General features: G+C 51.2%; 2 protein-coding genes across 2 annotated transcripts in view; one reads left to right on the plus strand and one right to left on the minus strand.

Annotated features, from left to right (window-relative positions):
- The window catches only part of LOC122364894 (nucleoporin 88-like), a 49365-nt gene extending 37712 nt beyond the window's left edge, over positions 1–11653 (plus strand). Inside the window, exons 4-13 of the mRNA XM_043335696.1 lie at positions 3602–3782; positions 3946–4043; positions 4797–4980; positions 6616–6791; positions 7744–7826; positions 8062–8213; positions 9383–9475; positions 9871–10205; positions 10531–10687; positions 11019–11653. Of these exons, the coding sequence (XP_043191631.1) occupies positions 3602–3782; positions 3946–4043; positions 4797–4980; positions 6616–6791; positions 7744–7826; positions 8062–8213; positions 9383–9475; positions 9871–10205; positions 10531–10687; positions 11019–11180 (1621 nt within the window). The 3' untranslated portion in view covers positions 11181–11653. The remainder of the gene's footprint in view (positions 1–3601; positions 3783–3945; positions 4044–4796; positions 4981–6615; positions 6792–7743; positions 7827–8061; positions 8214–9382; positions 9476–9870; positions 10206–10530; positions 10688–11018) is intronic.
- A 118-nt stretch (positions 11654–11771) lies between these two features.
- LOC122364896 lies at positions 11772–17665 on the minus strand. Its single transcript, XM_043335698.1, has 8 exons — positions 17557–17665; positions 16757–16801; positions 16358–16480; positions 14220–14348; positions 13545–13654; positions 12949–13068; positions 12546–12666; positions 11772–11989 (listed from the first exon to the last, which is right to left on the minus strand). Exons 2-8 carry the CDS (start codon positions 16799–16801, stop codon positions 11909–11911), a joined length of 729 nt encoding a protein of 242 aa, XP_043191633.1. The 5' UTR covers positions 17557–17665; the 3' UTR covers positions 11772–11908.
- Between the last annotated feature and the right edge of the window lie 2173 nt (positions 17666–19838).

Below are 19838 nucleotides of genomic sequence, written 5' to 3' on the forward strand. Positions count from 1 at the left end.
ACTCACACAACTACCTCAGGTCAGTGGTGTCATACTCAGACAACTACCTCAGGTCAGTGGTGTCACACAACTACATCAGGTCAGTGTGTCACACAACTACCTCAGGTCAGTGTGTCACACAACTACCTCAGGTCAGTGGTGTCATACTCAGACAACTATCTCAGGTCAGTGGTGTCACACAACTACCTCGGGTCAGTGAGGTTATGGAGTTACCTCAGGTCAGTGGTGTCATACTCAGACAACTACCTCAGGTCAGTGGTGCTCTGCTCAGACAACTACCTCAGGTCAGTCGTGTTCAGTTCAGACACCTACCTCAGGTCAGTGGTGTCATGCTCAGACAAGTACCTCAGGTCAGTGAGGTCATACTCAGACAACTACCTCAGGTCAATGAGGTTATATAGCTACCTCAGGTCAGTGGTGTCACACAACTACCTCAGGTCAGTGGTGTCATACTCAGACAACTACCTCAGGTCAGTGGTGTCATACTCAGACAACTACCTCAGGTCAGTGGTGTCATACTCAGACAACTGCCTCAGGTCATTGGTGTCACACAACTACCTCAGGTCAGTTGTGTCACACAACTACCTCAGGTCAGTGGTGTCATACTCAGACAACTACCTCAGGTCACTGGTGTCATACTCACACAACTACCTCAGGTCAGTGGCGTCATACTCAGACAACTTCCTCAGGTCAGTGGTGTCATACTCACACAACTACCTCAGGTCAGTGGCGTCATACTCAGACAACTTCCTCAGGTCAGTGCACAGTGGGGATTTTTCCGATCTAGCGCCTATTAATTCAAAAAAATATTTTTGGGATTTTGTTTTTTTTTTGCGTCAGTAGGGCTAAAAAATGTCTGAATTTTTCATATATGGCATTGTTTTATCTGTATGTCCACAGCAAAACTAGGAAAAATGCGCCCAAAGTTCACACTCATGCGTGATTACTCAATGGGCTCAGCAAGGCCCGAAAGTATAGCTCAATTTCATTGTCCTGTCCTGTTGGTTTTAATCTTGCGAGGTCTTAAAGTTGCATATCGTCTGAAAGGCACCTTTATTAGGAATGGAATGGCAAACAGAAAGTATGCCACAACCTTACTAAGGTCACAAAAATGCCCTTTACAAAAACCCTTACAGACACCATATGGAAGGAATGGTATTCTAAATAAATGTAGGAAATCAACAATGTTCTCCACACTTTTCCACTCCGAAATATATCCTATCGAATTTGCCACTTTCTTCTGCACAAGACAACGCCTAGTTTGGCTGCCGAAACTTGCCTGAACACGGAATATTCACATTAGAGTATCTTAGCACCCCACTCGAGGAGCGCTAGGGCAAACAACACGATATAGGTATGTTCCGGACATAGGCGAATAATTTTACTTCGTGATTTATATGATGCATATTTTCTGAGACACATTCATTAGGAATAGGATGACAAGCGTAAATTATACATACCGTAACCTTATTAACCATCGCACTTGTGGGGAGGGGGAGGGGGAAGGGGTCGGATAAAACCCCATGGTTTTCCGCAAATTACTCGCGCAAAAAGCGGCCGATCGCGCCGAAACTTTCGGTACCCTCGAGATCATCAATTTTACATCTAACCTAAAAATTTCATGACTCTGACCCAACTGACCTTTGACCTGTGGCATATTTCTCGAGACCATGTTTGGCCGGAATCGCGATTCGGCGTATGCCAGCTCACATTATCCGCGGTTTCCAGTATTTTTGTGGTTTTAAACGCTCAAATATGTGAAATGATGTTGGTGCCATGCATAATGGTGGGTGTCAAGGTCACGTGAAGGTCAAGTCAAGGTCATTGACCTTTTGATGACCTTGGTTCACTTTTTCGAGTTTTACTTGTTTCTAGGGTAGTTTTTGGTGCTGATTTCGATTTTAGCAGCCATTTGAATATTTACGAAGTAGTTCTAGTGCCTTCGTTCCATGTTACGAAGCTATCAGTAGTAGGTGACACTTCTATGGATGGCCGGCAGGACGCCTACTAATTGATCTAACCTGACCTGACCCGACCTGGCCTAAATGCATAAAGACATCGTCTGTGATCAAAACTAACACGAAATTCGTGATCAGCACCCCAAAATACCCCGTAACACCCTAACTTTGCGAAGTTTCAAGAGGTCTCGATTTCCCAACTTTAGTTGGGTCATTAAACTGACTTGGAAAGTCAGCTTATGACCTTGGACTTTGAAATTGGATATATTCGGCCTAATTTCGTCATAGGCAGCACGCTTGACTTTTCCGCGAAGCTCTAGCTTGATCAGGGGCCAAACGGCTGAGCGGGGGGTCCAATTGAACCCCCTATACTATGTTGATTATGCACATTTACAGGTAAAATTCTCACCAGGACACACCAGCCAACATCTGTGCACAATCTGGCTACAATTCTACCTATGGTTTGCCCTCTACGAATAAATACGTGCTAGATCGGAAAAATCCCCACTGTGCAGTGGTGTCAGACATGGCTACCTCAGGTCAGTGGTGCCATACTCAGACAACTCCCCCAGGTCAGTGGTGTCACATGACACAACTACCTCAGGTCAGTGGTGTCATACTCAGACAACTACCTCAGGTCAGTGGCGTCATACTCACACAACTACCTCAGGTCAGTGGTATTCTGCTCAGACAACTACATCAGGTCAGTAGTGTCACACAACTACCTCAGGTCAGTGGTGTCATACTCACACAACTACCTCAGGTCAGTGGCGTCATACTCACACAACTACCTCAGGTCAGTGGTGTTCTGCTCAGACATGGCTACCTCAGGTCAGTGGCGTCATACTCAGACAACTACCTCAGGTCAGTGGTGTTCTGCTCAGACAACTACCTCAGCTCAGTGGTGTCAGACAACTACCTCAGGTCAGTGGTGTCACGCAACTACCTCAGGTCAGTGAGGTTATATAGCTACCTCAGGTCAGTGGTGTCACACAACGTCCAGTGGTGTCACAACTGTCCAGTGTTGTCCACTTAATAGGGTGTTCCATGTTCTTCCTTTTGAAATAGGTACTTTATCTCGAGCAGGGTGTATGCAGATGGGCCATATGTGCAGACGAAACTACTCTAACTCACTTGTTTGTGATATGTTGTGCTCGTTTGATCCGATGACTTATAAGCTATGTGTTATCTTACTTAAGTAATGACAAACCCCCTACGCTTCCCTACCATTCCCTGTACAGTGTATAATGCCCTGTCCCATCGCGTCCTTCCTTGCCCGAGTGCCCTGCCCTGCCTGCCGTTCCTTGTCTCTGCTGTTCTCTCCTGCTCTGCCCTGCCTTGACGTGCCTGCCCTTCCTTGCCCCTACTGTCTTGTCTTGACCTGTCTTGCGCTGTCCTGTCTTTTCCTGTCTGTTCTTCCCTTTCCTGTGCTGTCCTACCTGCTCTGTCTTGCTTTCCCCTCCCCTGACCTCTTTGACCTCTGACCCCTCTCTCTTCAGCGCGGCTTGCATGACGGACATGGAGGCCCCTTTCCATGAGGTCAGTGCTCCCTTCACTGGAGAGGACCAAGTGCCTCCAAAACGCGGACTCTCCCACAGCAAGCCCCTGCAGCACCTCTGACTCTCCCTCTGCTCGTCCGGCAGGGTGTACGACGTGTCTTCGGACCTGCAGACTCCCAGTCAGGCGCTGCCTCTGGGCGCCACACACTCGGCCTCTCTTGGAGGACGGCCCGGCTCGTCCTTCGTTCGCTCGCTGGGAGAGGTGGCGGTGTCGTTTGCCTTTGGAAACCGTCCACCGCCGCCACCGCCGCCGGCTGATGGGCAGGTCAGAGACATCTACTGGGAGCGGGCGAACTTGTGATTGGTGTAACTGGCGGTAGAGCTCGTCCTGGGGGTTTGGTGTGACTGCCTGACTGGCATGGTGTGATATGGATGAGTTATTGTTTGTGTAGGTTTTGGTAGATGGCTGATTTTGGTTGTGTTTACAGGATCAGCAGAAAGAGGATTTGCGGGAGCCACTTCCAGTGTACATACTGCGAGGCAACGGAGACATATACATCACCTGCATCAACTTGGCAGCTTCCAGGTAGGGTGCTTCATTGGAGCAACAAGCTGCGCGTCTCAGTCACTTGCTGCACTGACACTGCACATACACTGACATTGATTCCATTCATTCTGACTTTGATATGAGATGATGTGATGTTGATTTCACTCCTTGATTTGATCATCACCAATAAGTGCCTGCATTTTGTGGGTTTATGAACATGCGGGAACGACCTTAGGTATCCTTGCTGCCGTGGCCAATTTTCTATTTATTATTATTTTTATTATTATTGTTTGATTCTCTTCTGCCCTAGTCAAACCCGGTCGGGTTGTCCCGCCCTCAGGGATGATATCAGTCACGGTGTCCTATTACATAGGACTCGTGCATTACCACGCCCTATAAGGTCCCACCTCTATTCTCGGGGATCGTTTCCAGCAGTGTCCTATGCTACCTACCTACCATACCATACCATTTTGCAGTGCACCATGTTACCACATCCGCCGTCCTCAGGTAGCGTTTCCAGAAGTGTCCTATGTTACTATACCGCCCCTCCCCTCCCTCCGTCCTCAAAGAGCGTTTCCAGCAGTGTTACCATACCCTCCCCGCCGTTCTCAGGGAGCGTTTTCCAGCAGTGTTACCATACCCCTCCGTCGTCCTCAGGGAGCGTTTCCAGCAGAGTTACCAAACCCTCCCGACGTTCTCAGGGAGCGTTTCCAGCAGTGTTACCATACCCCTCCGCCGCCCCCAGGGAGCGTTTCCAGCAGTGTTACCATACCCCCTCCGCGCCGTTCTCAGGGAGCGTTTCCAGGTGCTGGGTCCGGTGGCGATGCACCCGGCGGCAGAGGACAACTACGGTACGGACGCCTGTGACCTACTCTGTGTCGGAGGCGGGTCGCCGGCCGTGCTCGTCGTGGCCACGCCAACCCGCCTCTACCACTGCGTCGTACTCGACAGACCCGCCGACGAGGCCGACGATGGCGTGAGTGACGAAGCGATAGGGGTGGGGAGATGTAGGGATGCATGCTTTTAACTGATCTTTCTTGATCTAAGAAACAGCAGGCTTCTTCTTGATGGAATTTCACCTATCTACATATGTTCATTGTGCCGTGAGCTGCCAGCTGCCTCTTAACCCATTTGTCTTTTTACTATTTTTGCTGTATGAATTCGGGCTTCCCCTTTTTGGTTTCGTTCTGTTTCCCTTATATTACAAAGATGGGTGTAGCGCATTTTACAAGTAACTCGCATGAGAAAAAATCGTTAAGAGACGATCGGGCATAAAAAGATAAAATGTGAAAAGTTGGCTGATGCTGTAAACCAGTGTTGCTTATGAGAGACATCCATATCCCGGCAGGCGGTGGGCCTACCAGCCACCTTCCGCGCGGTGGGGGGGGGGCACTTTTTTGCCCCCCCCCCCGTATCTCCGAAACTACTGGACGGATCCGGAAAATTCAAACGGCGTTCGATAGCCCTGTCAAAATTGTGGAGGGAAACCAAATTTCATTGACCTCGGGGTCACCGATGACGTCACAGGTCAGGTCAAAGATAAAATGTTTCACCGTTCACGGGGCTTCGAGGGAAAGCGCTATAACACCGAGTAAAACGCATTTTGTCGAAAATCAGCGATAAGGCGTCAGTTGTCTAGTACATATGTTGCTATTAGAGGTCACTGGTCATACCAGGTCAAGTCACAGGTCAGGTCACCAAAGGTCACCAAGGGTCACCACATGAGCCCAACTTTACTAAGGTTATGCGATGCATGTTTTATGGCCAGTTTTTCATTTCCAACTCAATGGTGTTGGTTATAAGACCATCAGGTACGGTTTAGGTCACTTTCTGGTGGCGGTTAGGTCAAGGTTAGGTCAAAAAAGGTCAAATTTCAAAGTTGATATTTTTGCATAAAATGGGTATCGATTCGATGCAGCTCGTCACGGGGAGTCTAATGGTGGTCTTTGTTTTGCGCTACGAGGTCTAAAATCGCTAAAAATTGAGTTTGAAAATTTGACGTCATCAATTTTGAACAGTTTTTTTCGCTATAACTTGGCCAAAAAAAAAAAGAGGTATCGATCTCAAATTTGGTATGTAGATAGAAGGCGGTAGGGGCTATCACATATATTCCGGTTTTTTCGATATTCAAAAAACTTTTTTGGTTTTTTGGCTATTATATTCAAAAATCTATTTTTTATTTTTGGGGGTCAAAATCCAAAAAATTTGAAAAACCGAAATAGCAGTTTTGTAGCCCTCTTAATTCCACACCTTTTATGTCTGAAACATTTTTCTGTATCTCTAAAGCTGTAGGCCTGACAGCTCTTCCCGCGAAACCTTTTTTTGGGTCGAAAATGGCAAAAATGACGGCACTCTGACGTCATTAGCGGCCAACCTATCATAGCCTTTGGAAAAATTTTTGGTCACCATGTGCGCTAGCTGCTACCGGGAGGGTACTGAAAGTTTGGTGACGATCGGCGCAGCGGTTCTCGAAATATATCGAAAAAACTAAGGGGGGCAAATAAATGCCCCCCCCCCCACCGCCTGGAAGGATATGTACCTTACCCCTGTCCCCTCCTCACGGATAGGGTACGAGTCTTCTCGGGAGCTAACCATCCCTCCTTGCCCCCAGGTGGCCTCTGAAGCCTCCTGGTCGCGGTACAGCTCGTGTTTGTCGCTCGAGCCGGCCGCCATATCGCTGTACGTCTACGAGAGCGTCGAGCCCGACATGGTGCTGGCGCCGGCTGACGATGACGACGCGATGACGTCACCGATCCGTCTGCACCGCGACCCGGCCTCCGACTGCAGGTCAGTGGCTGTGTGACCTGACCTAACCTGACAGCGACCCGGCCTCCGACTGCAGGTCAGTGACTGTGTGACCTGACCTAACCTGACAGCGACCCGGCCTCCGACTGCAGGTCAGTGGGTGTGTGACCTGACCTGACCTGACCTGACCTCCGACTGCAGGTCAGTGGGTGTGTGACCTAACCTGACCCGGCCTCCAACTGCAGGCATGTGATACCGATACTGAGACTGAGCCGGCCTCCAACTGCAGGCTAGTGATCTGTGACCTGACTTGACCCGGTCTCTGACTACAGGTCAGTGGGTGTGACCTGGCCTGACCCGGCCTCCGACTGCAGGTCAGTGAGTTTGACTTGGCCTGACCTGACACTGACTGGCTGGAACTTTGACTGCAGGTTAGATACACTGACTGACAATGATACTGACACTGTCACACTACCTATGATACTGAGCCGGCATCCAATCGCAGGTCAAGGATGATGACACTGACCACGTTTCCATGTGTTTCCATCACCAAATTTAAATTGTTAAACCTTCCTGGAGCTCTTCGTCACAGGCGAAAAGCCAAAGCGGATTAGCTTTAGGTGTGTAGTCACTTACTCCCTTATTTCGATTTTCATTTAGCATCTAAGTGTGCTGGATTAGCTAATCCACTTTTAATTATCCGGATCATGGGTGCCCATGGAAACCGGGTCACTGATTTTGGCACTGGCCTCCACCGGCCTTTGAATGAGGCTAATGACAACGATCCCGAAGCTGTACCTCACCTGACCGGTGACCCCCTGGCCAGGCCTCCAAAACTGACCAGTGGCTATGACACTGACGCGACAGTGACTCAGCGGTCTAGTACATGTCAGTTGACACTGATCTGAGTCTGACAGGGAGTCGGACTGAGTGTTTTACCAGACTTTTGGCTTGGGTTCTGGCTAGATGTCTGACGGGGTTACCGTACCGGCAGGTATTTCTGCAGCCACGCGGCCGGAGTCCATGCTGTCGCCATGCCGCTGATCGCTGCCTTGGAGAGGTTTGCCTCGCAGCCCGGTAAGTCAACTTTCCTTCACCGATCCTCTACAGTAGCCTTCAATACCGATACCAGTTCAATACCAGTACCAGGCTTAAGGTTACCAATAAATATCGCAGTCCGCAGGATACGTGTACGGTGCTGATTGATCTTGGATCATAGACCTCTGTATACCGAGTTATACAGAGGTCTATGCTTGGGTGCATGCACTTAACAAACCCCATTTGACGTCTGTTTTCCGTCCATTGTCGACAGAGACCAGTGACGAGCCACTGGGCGAGCACCCGTGTATCGTGGAGCACCTGGTGTCCACCCGACCCGTGAGCTCCGCCCCGGCCTGCCCCGTGATCGGCCTGTCGGTCATACCCCACCCGCTGCTGATGGTGGTTCTACTGGCCACTCACGAGGTGAGAGGGAGGGAAAGAGAGAGAGGGGGAGGGAGAGAGAGGGGGGTTATACCCCACCCGCTGCTGATGGTGGTTTTACTGGCCACTCACGAGGTGAGAGGGAGAGAGGAAGAGAGAGAGAGGGAGAGGGGGGTCATACCTCACCCTCTGCTGATGGTGGTTTTACTGGCCACACACGAGGTGAGAAGGAGGGAGGGAGAGAGAGAGAGAGAGAGAGAGAGAGAGAGAGAGAGAGAGAGAGAGAGAGAGAGAGAGAGAGAGAGGGAGAGGGGGGTCATACCTCACCCTCTGCTGATGGTGGTTTTACTGGCCACACACGAGGTGAGAAGGAGGGAGGGAGAGAGAGAGAGAGAGAGAGAAGAGAAGAGGGAGGTAGAGAGGTACGTGATGCCTCACCCTCTGGTCTCGATACTGATGGTGGTTCTTCTGGCCACACACGAGGTGAGAGGGGGGGGGATAGAGAGAGAGAGAGAGAGAGAGAGAGAGAGAGAGAGAGAGAGAGAGAGAGAGAGAGAGAGAGAGAGAGAGAGAGAGAGAGGAGGGAGGGAGGGAAGGAGGTGATACCTCACCCTCTGCTGATGGTGGTTTTACTGGCCACACACGAGGTGAGAAGGAGGGAGGAAGAGAGAGAGAGAGGGGGTCATACCCCACCCTAATAACTGCGTTATTTCGTGTAGTTATGTGTGAGATGTGAGACTGGCGCATGTGTCATCTTTAACAAAGCGCGGTCTTATCCGCATTCTTGTTTGTTTCGTAACGGCTAGTGAGTTTTTCTGTTCGATCGCCTGTTGACTCAGTCATGTCGTTTCCGGGACCTGTGTTATATCGTCGATAGTTGGACTGAGAGATGTCCAATATCCTTGTCCGGAACAGGGAGTGCCAGTTCCTTGTAAACCCTCCATGTCTCTGGTAAACCCTCCATGCCAGCCTCTGACGCTGCGCGCCGCGGGAGACTTCAAAGCTCGGTACACTTAGCACGATATGTGATAAACAGCCGCCTACGCCCGCTAAAACCTTGCTCCGGTCCCGTGGGAAAATCGCCACCGATTCTGGGCTATCTAGATATCATGGAGGGAGGAGGGGACATCAGGACCCCCGCCCACACGTCTCCGCCGACCGACCGCCGAGCTGGCCGAGCGCGCCGCTTTAGTTCGCGTGTCTGCCGCCAGGTGCTGCTGCTGCCGCTGGTGGCCAAGTTCAGGCCGCCGGCGCCGACCCTGGCTGAGGAGGATGAGAGCGCCGGCTCCGTGGGACCGGCCCAGGTGGGTCATGGGGAGCGGTACTGCGCCACATACTGAGACGCTGGGAGGCGGAACACCGGTGGACCGTCTCCCCCCCCCCCCCCCCCCCCCCGCCTCCGCCCTGCCCTGACACCGACACCGCCCACGGTGGTTCAGGAACATTCTGGACGGGAGGTCGACGCGACGATATTCGGACAGACTCTACTTCCATTTGTGTATTAAACATTTTCGCTCAGATGTTTACGATTTATACACATGAATTACTCTGTCGGATCGTATTTATGTTGCGTCTAGTGACTAATATGGTTAACTAGAAGCTTATATTCGTCCCTATGTTCCGCCTGTTCGACCGCCCAGCTCCACCCCGCCGCGCCTCTGACTTTCTCCACCAACTCTCTCCGTCTTTCCGCGGTCAGGAGAGCGAGTCTTTCTCGGCTCACATCCGCCGCCTCCTGGAGCGCGGAGACAGCGTGCCGGTCCTGCGCGCCGCCGCCGAGCCGGCCTCCAGCGCCGAGCGACTGGAGCTGGCCTCTCGCGCCGCGCACCGGCTGCGCACAGAGTACATACAGCGCCAGCAGCTGGCGCGCGCAGCTCTCCAGCAGCAGACGGACGCGCTGCGCCGGCTGCAGCAGCAGCAGCTGTCCGAGGCGCATCAGCTGGAGCAGCAGCAGCAGCGGCTGCACAGCCGGGCGCTGGAGATCGTGGACCGGTGGCGGCAGCTGGAGGAGAGCCACAGGACTCTGCTGGACCGGTGAGTAAGAGGGGAGAGCCTGGAGCAGGAATAGAGATACAGGATCCTGATGGGCTGCTGAGGGATGCTTGGGGTAGCGCCGAACGGTATAGAGGTGCAGCTTTCTGCTAGATTTGAAGCATCTCGTTAACTTGGATGTTCAACTTAATCTAAGTGCGTTTTCAGCAACTGTTTTCAACGCAATCAGTGTTTTATGTAACAACGCAAGCTACCTCTGGTTTTCGTAATCACGGCTGTATGATACGATGCGATGTTCCACGTCCCCGACGCTGCGCTCCGGACCATCCATGATGCGCCTAAATCAAAACTCCCTGTGCTCCCGCAGTGCGGAGACGGTGTTCCGCCGGTGTCAGCAGGGTGTTCCCGTGCTCTCGGACGCCGAGAGGGCCGTCTCGCGCGAGCTGAAAGAGCTCGGCGACATGTCGGAGCTACAGGCGCGGCTGGACGCCCTCCAGGCCAAGTTCGACTATCAGAAGAGACAGGTGCGGTAGAGGGCATGTTAGCGTTTGTGACGATAGCTTGGATGTGCAATTTTAAAACGTACTCAAACGTACTTTAAACGTAATCAAATGGGGTCACGCATGCCCATAATGCTGCCGTTTACATCCGTGTGGTTTTCAATAGTATGTCCCTAGCCTAGCAGCTGCTTACCATGATAATGCATCAAATTTAGTTGTTTAGTTTAGTTGCACTAATGTTTCTTGACTAGGAAGGAGTTATGCTCCTCGAAGCCTCTGTTTTCATTTCTCTCTTCATCTCTTAATCAACACCACATCGACTTTAACTCGCTATAACACCCCTCTCCGCCCACAGGTGTCCCTCCAGCAGGTCAACGAGCAGCGGCAGGACCAGCAGCTGGCGGCGCTGTCTTCCGCTCAGCGTACTCTGCTCAAAACCGAGCTGGCCGCTCAGGGTGATCAGATCGCCGCACTGGTCCAGACCGTGCTGGCCGCCCGAAAAACGCTCGGTGTGTGACCGGATCGCACGGGGATGGACGAAGGAAGGGACGGCGAGGCAGTGGGTGGGTGTGTTGGCCGTTCAGAGGGTCGTCTGGTACCTCAAGCGGCTGTTTCAGAGCGGAGGCTAGCTGGTAGCTCAAGCGGCTTTTCTTGAAGAGAGCGAAGGCTAGCTGTTATCTCAAACGGCTTTCTGAGGGGGAGAATAGGTTCGATCGTGGCCGAAAGGTGCTGGACCGAGAAGGGTGACCAATCGCCGGCCTTGACCGGTTGACCGCTGGTGGCGGAAGGTGAGCTATGTACGCATCATTCACGCCCGCATCCCATCATATCGTGGTTTCTCGTGCACCAGGACTGGACGTTGACGAATTTCTGGGACGAGTCTGAACAGACGTGGAGGTGAAACCGATGTGATGGTGTGGGTCGCTCATTGTCATAAACATTGCCATTTTGGAGCTGTTTGTTACAAATACATAGTCCTGCAGAGGATAACGTATGATGGCTCTGAATGGCCGAGTATGGCAAAAATAAGGAGTTAGTGGGACTGCATCTCGCGTACAATGTGGTTAAGGTTTGAGAAAAGGTTGCATTTTTTCCTGTCATAAAGTCGTTCGATTCAATGAATGGCATATTATGTAACAAAGTAGGTTTAATGGTTGTCTGCCAAAACGTTACCGTCATAACGCGTGTCTATTGCCAGTCCACCATCTATTTCTCCATGCGATGTTATTACATAGCTGAGCGTCATCACCAGGCGTTCATAGTCGACTCTTCTCTTCTTCGGCGCTGATCTTGTCCAGCGGAATGGGGAAGAATTCCAAAGGCTCTCTGGGAAAGAGATATGTTACATAAATCACATTACACCCATCATATTACTTGTGCTGACTGGACTGTACATTACACATACCAGCCTGCCGAAGTTCAAAGTCCCGAAATGGTAAAGGTCACTTGTAATGTGATAGAGTGGTCTGTACGGTCAAACCTCCTGTATCCAAACAAACGCAGGATGTTGAAAGACGTGGGATGATGTGCCCTTTCCAGATGTTATGGCTGGCTGAGTTGCTTGGTATGTACCCCTGGGCTGTGCAAATGGATGGCCTGACCTTTACAAGGAGTGCAAAATTGGTGCAACTCTAAACACCACAGCCGGGGTTTTGTTATGTCTATGTAGTCTTGAGTTTACAGAGAGTATAGAGGCTGCAGCCAGTAGCCGTGTCAGTTCATAAACGCGGCCGATTTCAGGACTAAGCCAACGTTTGCGGAACCTCATGCGGCTGAATATTTTAAATCATGTCATAATTTGCCGGACACGACGTTTTCAGACGACCCCACGGGTTCCACAACTGTCCCACCAAATCCCGGCTCTCCGCCCTGACGCACTTACCGTCCGGCCGGGGGATGAACGGACACGTCTGCACAGCCGTAGAACTCCTCCTGGGGCCGCAGCCCATGCCGTCTGTGCCGTTGTCGCAGTGGCCCCACGAGTTGCCGCAGTGGTAGCGCCACTGTGTACAACGAAAAAGGGCGGGGGTGAAGATAATTACGTCGTATACAGCGGCGAGTAGGGATATTTACTTTGATTTTGGTAGAAGCCTGTTAGATCGAGCTTAGAAAACGCTGGTGTCAAATGGAGAATCCAGGGGCCTAAAGAAGTTAGAAATTAATAAGCCACCCGCGATATCTTCAGATACGTTACTTCACACTTGGGGTGACCAACTGATGCAAAACTGATGAAGCATTTAGTCTCAGATTACACATTCCCATGATTAATTGCGAGAGGACAGTACCTGGAAGACGCAGTGCTCGCACTCGAGGTCGGTCGGCAGCTGTACGTCCACATAAACGGCTTCGTCTCGTCGGTGACGTAGTAGTCGGTGGAGCCGGTGCCGGCAATCTCCAGGATACCCCTGAGGGCCACACGGAGGGGCGAAGCGGTAGAATGGTAGATCTAGATATAATAAAATAAAATAGAAGAAGGTATCATGCTCGAATGGTTGATAGGATGTTAGAACGGGGCATGAGCACTGAATGTTCTATGTCCACTGAGCGCAAGCGATGGCCTCGCCGCCGAAACGCCCCTCAACCCCAACAAAATAGACTCTGGAGCGTCCAGCTGAGAGCTCAGGTGAAGTTCAGCCGCATTGAGGGCGTGAGGGGTTGCTATTAAGGGTTCCAAAGAGGGAAACATATGCTAATAGGAAGCCATAACGGTCTTCCCTCCTGCTGATTGGATGGCTTACATTCAGCTGAGTACGCCAGTCACCAAGAGTCAGAGTTCAGATTGATCACCCACAGTTCACACATATTGTTCACGTTCTTTATGGGTAAAAGAGACGCGAGTCATTCGCTATCATTTGCTCATCATTTGCTACACGGTAATTACTCATCCAAGCATTCCTGGGTGGCCTCGGTTTCGAAGCCCTCGACGGGGCAGATCTTGAACTGGAAGAAGCCCAGGTGGTTGGCCGTGAGGTTGACGGTTACCGTCACCACCTGTAGTGGCAGACAAACGGGACAAACGTCAGATGTTGGTGGACACTGAAGCTTGCTGTCGGGCATGTTTAAAGGTGCGATGGGAATTCAGACACAATTATCATGCCACTTTGAAAATGATATGTTACGTTGAGTTTCGGCCTTGGTTAGTTGAGCTCGTCTTCCCTCCCTGCATAGCTGAGCAGCATTTGTCAAACACTTTATTAGTTCATGTGTTTATTCAATGCAGGGAGGCAAGCAACTGATTCAATTTAGCACAAAACCCTCTCAGGTCCAAAACAAGCGGTTACCATGGTTACGGTCACATCTCGGTGTGACCCTTTCGATGAGTGAACCTCAGCTAGTTACCGCAACCTGTCACCACCTACGGTGACAAATGTCAGATGTTGACGGCTACAATCACCCGCACAGATGATGTCGCTGGTGGCCATTTGATATGTTATGGCGACTGGCGAGACCTATTACGGAAGTATTGCTACAAGCCAATATTCTGTCAAAGCCCTCACAACAACAGACGCATGAAAGTGAGGCGTTTGCCAAAAGCGATGTATCTGTTCGTATTTACCTCTCCGGAGGTATAGTTTTGCACCAAGTAGCCCTTGTAGTAGGGTCCTCCGATCTCGTGAGTGCGTGGCTGAGGCTCATCATACGGGTCGCCGCAGATACCGCACTTTCCGCCCATATCCTCTTCGTGCTGTCCCGAGAAGAGCCGGCAGCAGAGGATTACCGTCAGACCGGGGGGCAGGTTCACACTTGACGTACGCACTGGCGGATCCAGGGGGGGCATTTAGGGCCATGCCCCCCCCCCAAAGGCCTAAAGTGGCCTGTTTGGCCCCCTAAAACGTCAGAAAAATTGCTAAGGAAATATACCTTGATGGAGGTTTTTAGCCACTTGGTGAAGTAAAGCTTTCCACAGCATAATATGGAAGCAATATGGTAGCAGTGAGGGTCAGTCAAAAGCTGCGCGAGCGGAGTCGACCTTCAAAAAAAGACTGTTGTTGGCACGTGTTTATGGCGCGGCAGCTGGCAGTTGGCGGTGTTTCGCGTGGTGTGGCATCACTGGCGGATCCAGGGGGGGGGGGGCAGGCACGGGAGCCTGAGGTGCCGCTGACAGGCCCGTGGTGCCCTTGCTAGGCCTGTGGTGCCCCTGGACCCTGGCAGGCCTGTGGTGCCTCTGGCGGGCCTAGGGTGCCCCTGCTAGGCTGCTGATGCCCCTGGGACCTGACAGGACTGTGGTGCCCCTGACAAGCCTAAAGTGCCCCCAACAGGCCCGTGATGCCCCCGACAGGCCCAAGGTGCCCCTGCGTGATGCTGTGATGCCTGCGAGGCCGGTGGTGCCCCTGCGAGGCCGGTGGGGCCCCTGACAGGCCCATGGTGCCCCTGCGAGACCGGTGGTGCCCCTGCTAGACCGGTGGTGCCCCCTGGCAGGCCTGTGGTGCCCCTGCTAGGCCGCTGGTGCCCCTGGGTCCTGACAGGACTGTGGTGCCCCTGACAGGCTCAAGGTGCCCCTGCAAGGCCGGTGGTGCCCCTGTAAGGCCTGTGGTACCCCTGCTAGGCCTCTAGTGCCCCTGACAGACCCATGGTGCCCCTGCGAGGCCGGTAGTGCCCCTGGCAGGTCTCTGGTGTCCCTGACAGACCTGGGGTGCCCCTGAAAAGCCTGTGGGGCCCCTCACAGGCCCGTGGTGCCCTTGCTAGGCCTGTAGTGCCCCTGGCGGGCTGGTGGTGCCCCTGCTAGGCCGGTGGTGCCCCTGACAGGCCTGTGGTGCCCCCGGGCACCAAGGAGGGTCATGACCCATGTGGCCCCCCTTGGATCTGCCACTGATACATAATATATTGATTTGTAAAGGCGTTATGGCTTATGCAATATGCAATTGCAGGCACGTGGTATCCCTCACTTATCCCTCATTGGGGGCTCTGGCGGGCTCCTAAGGGCCCATGTCTATCTCTGGGAGCCCTAGACGGGCTCCTTTTGGTCCTTCAGTCCACTATAGCATAAGAGGTCTCCACGCGAGTCCTATACATCTGAGGGCGTACCCTGACGTCTGAGGTACCCAACTGCAGCTCCAATGGTCTCTTACACTGGCGGATCCAGGGAGGGGGCATTTAGGGCCATGCCCCCTTCCCAGAGGCCTAAAGTGGCCCATTTGCCCCTCCCAAAACGATAATGAAACATAGTTCAATCAGTGCGTGGCCCAGGAGCCAAGTTAGACAGGGGGTGTTTTACCACCTCCCGGCCCGCAAAGGGACCCAAGCACTGACTCGAAGCGGGTTAACTGGTCGACAAAAGTAATGGTAAGTGTTTACAAAGTAATATAAAGGCATGGGTCGGGTGGGCTACCATTTATATATTTTTCTTTTTAGTTAAAAAAAAAAATCATAGTGACAGGGCTGTGACGAAAAATAAGTGGCCTAAATCCGATGAGAAAACAGGATTTGGGGGTACCCTAGGTTTGGCTCCTGCATGAGTTGGCCCCCCAAAAACGCAAGCCTGGATCCGCCAGTGGACGTACGTACTTACATTTTAATTTCTAGATTATCAATATCAGCAATTCAGTATCGAGACATAACAAGCTTCGATAAAAAAAAACATCTGGCTGCGTAATAAGCTACCGAGCTTTCGGTATTGGGACTTGGACCTGTATGGAAATGATAAATTGTCACCTAGACCCCTAGCTGCGGGTTAGTCTTTGGCTATCGACTCACGTCCTTGCCGCCGCAGAAGAGCTGGTTGTCTGTGTAGTCGGGCAGTGTATCGTACCCGAACCTCCACATGGAGGCGCGACACGGCGGGTCCTGGAGGCGGCCGTGACCGCTGACGGCCACCAGCTGACAGGGTGAACACAGAGAGACGATCATGAAACTTCAATACTGAGAGAGACGTGAAACACAGGCACTGGGATAGACGTGAGACGGAGTGACAGATACAAACAGGCACTAGAAACTTTGACAAACGTCTTCACTATTTGCAAACTCAGGGGAGACACGAACAAAGTCGCGAAAATCCACCAAGAAAATATTCCATGACGTTCTATCTTGTCAATAAAGTCACTTGCATCGATAACGTATTTGTTCTAAAATATTCAGCACGGAGTGACCACTCACCAGACTCGCTATGCACCACACTCCCGTAAAGGTGGCTGCTCCCATCTGAAAGAGATCAGACTGAAGTCTTAGTGTCATACGGTGGAAACAAAGAGTCAAGAGAGGACTGCTTAGGGAGGCCGTCAGGTCAACCTCAGACCAGCAGTTCAGATGCGTCGGCCTTGTATAAGCAGATCGGGTGTGTCAGGTCAGTCTGTCAACATGTTAGGCATGTCAGGTCTGAGGTCAGTCAGTCATCATGCCAGATGTGCACTGTCAGCCAGCATACCCTAAACGATGTCGTAACTCGTCGATGTCCAGCGCTGTCAGTCACCGTCATATCTTCCTTTATTTTACCCAAGCTCAGGCATGCGTTCAACCGGAACGAGCTTCAGGATATAGATAAATGAACGAGAAAATAATAAATTATAGCTAATATTATATATAATAAATCTTAATAATAAATGAAAAGTTATAGTTATGAAAACTATGCTAAAACAACAAATCTGCCGAAAAGCGTAAAAACGTCGTCGTCGTATTTGATATGCTATCACAGTGTGAACCGTCAGGTGTAACTAATCAGGGACAGGTATCCGTTACAGTTCATCGAGTCCCAATAACAAAGCCATGTTTGTACAAGATTAGCTGGTGAATGGAACATACCGTGGTAAGATTACGAAAGAATCAAAAGGAGCATTTGGTATTTTTTATTTTCAGTCACTGAGCTTTAACGGAACATAATGAATCTAAGAAATTAAGAAATATTCAAAGCGCTTCGGGCGACCTGTTGATTGCGATTCGTGTTCTGTGACACGACAGACCTTCGGTTGCCGCCGGCGGCCCCACGAAGCTCAGTTGATGGTAGACGATTGGGCAGACCGGCTGCACTGAGGCTAGGATAAATCGAGCCGGCATTATATTCCCAAGGCTATCTGGGCCTATATGGGAGACGGCACCAGCTGGTCAGTTTTCCACCGTTGCACACGAGTTTTCCACCGTTGCTGACCGATTCACAGCCTTCCGGGTCCTATGAGGACTGTTGAGGGGTAGACAAGCAAAGCATGCTTATAGTGCTAGTGTACCGCAACAGCTGAGCCAGCTTTATCACAGCCGGAAGCTCGCCGGAAGCTCCCAGCTGGAAACTCGCTGGCTTGCAACATACGAGGCTTGCAACTCGTATGACTGTCATGGACGTATCTGTGAGGTTTCTGACTCAGATCTCGCCTAGGGTAGAAGACAACTGAATGATTCGCTGCTGTGATAATAAAAAAAGAAAACAGAAATGTACATACTGGGACACCATGGCCTGGCCGCCGCTGTCTCAGTGTGCGGCGGCACAGCCTATCCACCAGGCGTTCGGACGAGCCGTGCGGTGCGACCGGCTCTTCAGCTCCGCAGTCCGCATGTCATGCTGGAATGGACTCTGAACAGCGAGTGAGAGGGCGTCACAAGGGAGAGCGTAATCTCGGAGGATAATACTGGTCACTGATGATAGCAAGGAGAGGAACTCCAGACCACGAGATCCAGCTTAGTGAGTCCCTCTAACCGCGCCCACCGGCCAGATCGAGCTCATCTGGTCTGGTAACCTGTTGACCTGTCAACTCGGGTACATTCACCCTCACGTTCACGGTCTTTTAGAAGGAACACAAATCTAACAATTTTATATTAGTTCAGCTAAATTTTCAAGCATTTTTCATCAGCCCACCTAATTTAGAGTGGGTTTCATGAGACCGTTTGTGGATGGGACCTTGAATGCTTGCTACCACAAATCTCAAATATTCATTGCCACAAACAAGGATAACAAAGCTTCACTGAACTGCACCTTGTCTGAAATGCACGCGCAATTGACTGTCGTGCAAGCATGCATGTCGAGTGCTTCTCAAGTGGAGTCACCTACCAATGCAGACTGCTCTCTGTTCAGACACGTTCTGTTCTGTTCAGACTGCTCTCTGTTCAACACCGGCTGCAGACGCTCGCAGGCTTGGCCTGAAGCTGTGAGGTTTCCTATACTAAAATACCTACAAAAACAGACACTACAAAAGCTACAACGGTGTGAACTACATACAGATCGGCCGGCCGGTACAGCTTGGTGACCTCTCCTAGGTCACCCAGATCGGCCCTAATCGCGGGTGACCTGTCAAGCGCCGGCTTGGTGTTCCGTCACCGTCCAGTCCCTCCAGCTTTTGACGACGGCGATGATGGTGATGACTGATGGTTGTGAATGAGCGCACCGCAACAATAAAGCTTTACAGCGCCCATGCAGGTTATACGAGTATGGTGCCCTTACAAGTTATATAATGCCCATACAAGTTATATGGCACTCAGTCCAAGCTTACAATGGACTTCAACATTTGGGTGAGTGACTAGGCAAAGGTATGAGGCAGAGGCACTAGTCCTGTGCTACTGGAGCCACTGCTAATGGTCGTTACACGTATTGACCTCTACTTCCGATGCAGGTTTAGCTTTCAAAACTTTCGAGGTTTATTTATGTACCCAACGTAATGATCCATCGCTACAACTATGAGCTTGTCTGGTTACGATCTGGGAACATTTTAAATTGCAACTAGTAGCCGCTTTCACGACGGCCATCTGTACACATTTGGTGCAGATTAAGTGCAGATTTGGTGCAGATTGAGTCAAATTAGGCTCATTGTCTTTCTTAAAAGTTATCCGTTTGGGTCGCACAGATCCTTATACACCTCAATTTGCAAGTTATCAGACATTATTTTGGATTAAAACACTGAAATAAATTCATGACATAGCGATGTTTGTCTTAAGAGAGATTAGGTGCAGATTTGGTCAAATCAAATGCAATCACCGGATAGCGCGTCGTGAAAACGTCTATTATTTATCGTCCATCAAATTGTGTATTGACGACATGTCTTATATTTGGCATTTATGCTTTATTATGTGTCGGTCTGAAGCGCAGTCGGAACGAACCGCTGGTGCACACATATGTTAAACGGACTATGCATACCCCTCCCTCCGCGCGCGCTCTAGCCATCCAGTCAGATCGGGTGGGTGCGGCGGTAGCACCTGTATCTGAACCTTTGTGACGAATTGTCGCCTTATAGGGCGCACGGGCGACCGCCGACCACGGACC

The sequence above is a fragment of the Amphibalanus amphitrite genome, unplaced genomic scaffold (assembly GCF_019059575.1).
Source record: "Amphibalanus amphitrite isolate SeventyFive unplaced genomic scaffold, NRLGWU_Aamphi_draft 000706F_arrow, whole genome shotgun sequence".
Classification (NCBI taxonomy): domain Eukaryota; kingdom Metazoa; phylum Arthropoda; class Thecostraca; order Balanomorpha; family Balanidae; genus Amphibalanus; species Amphibalanus amphitrite.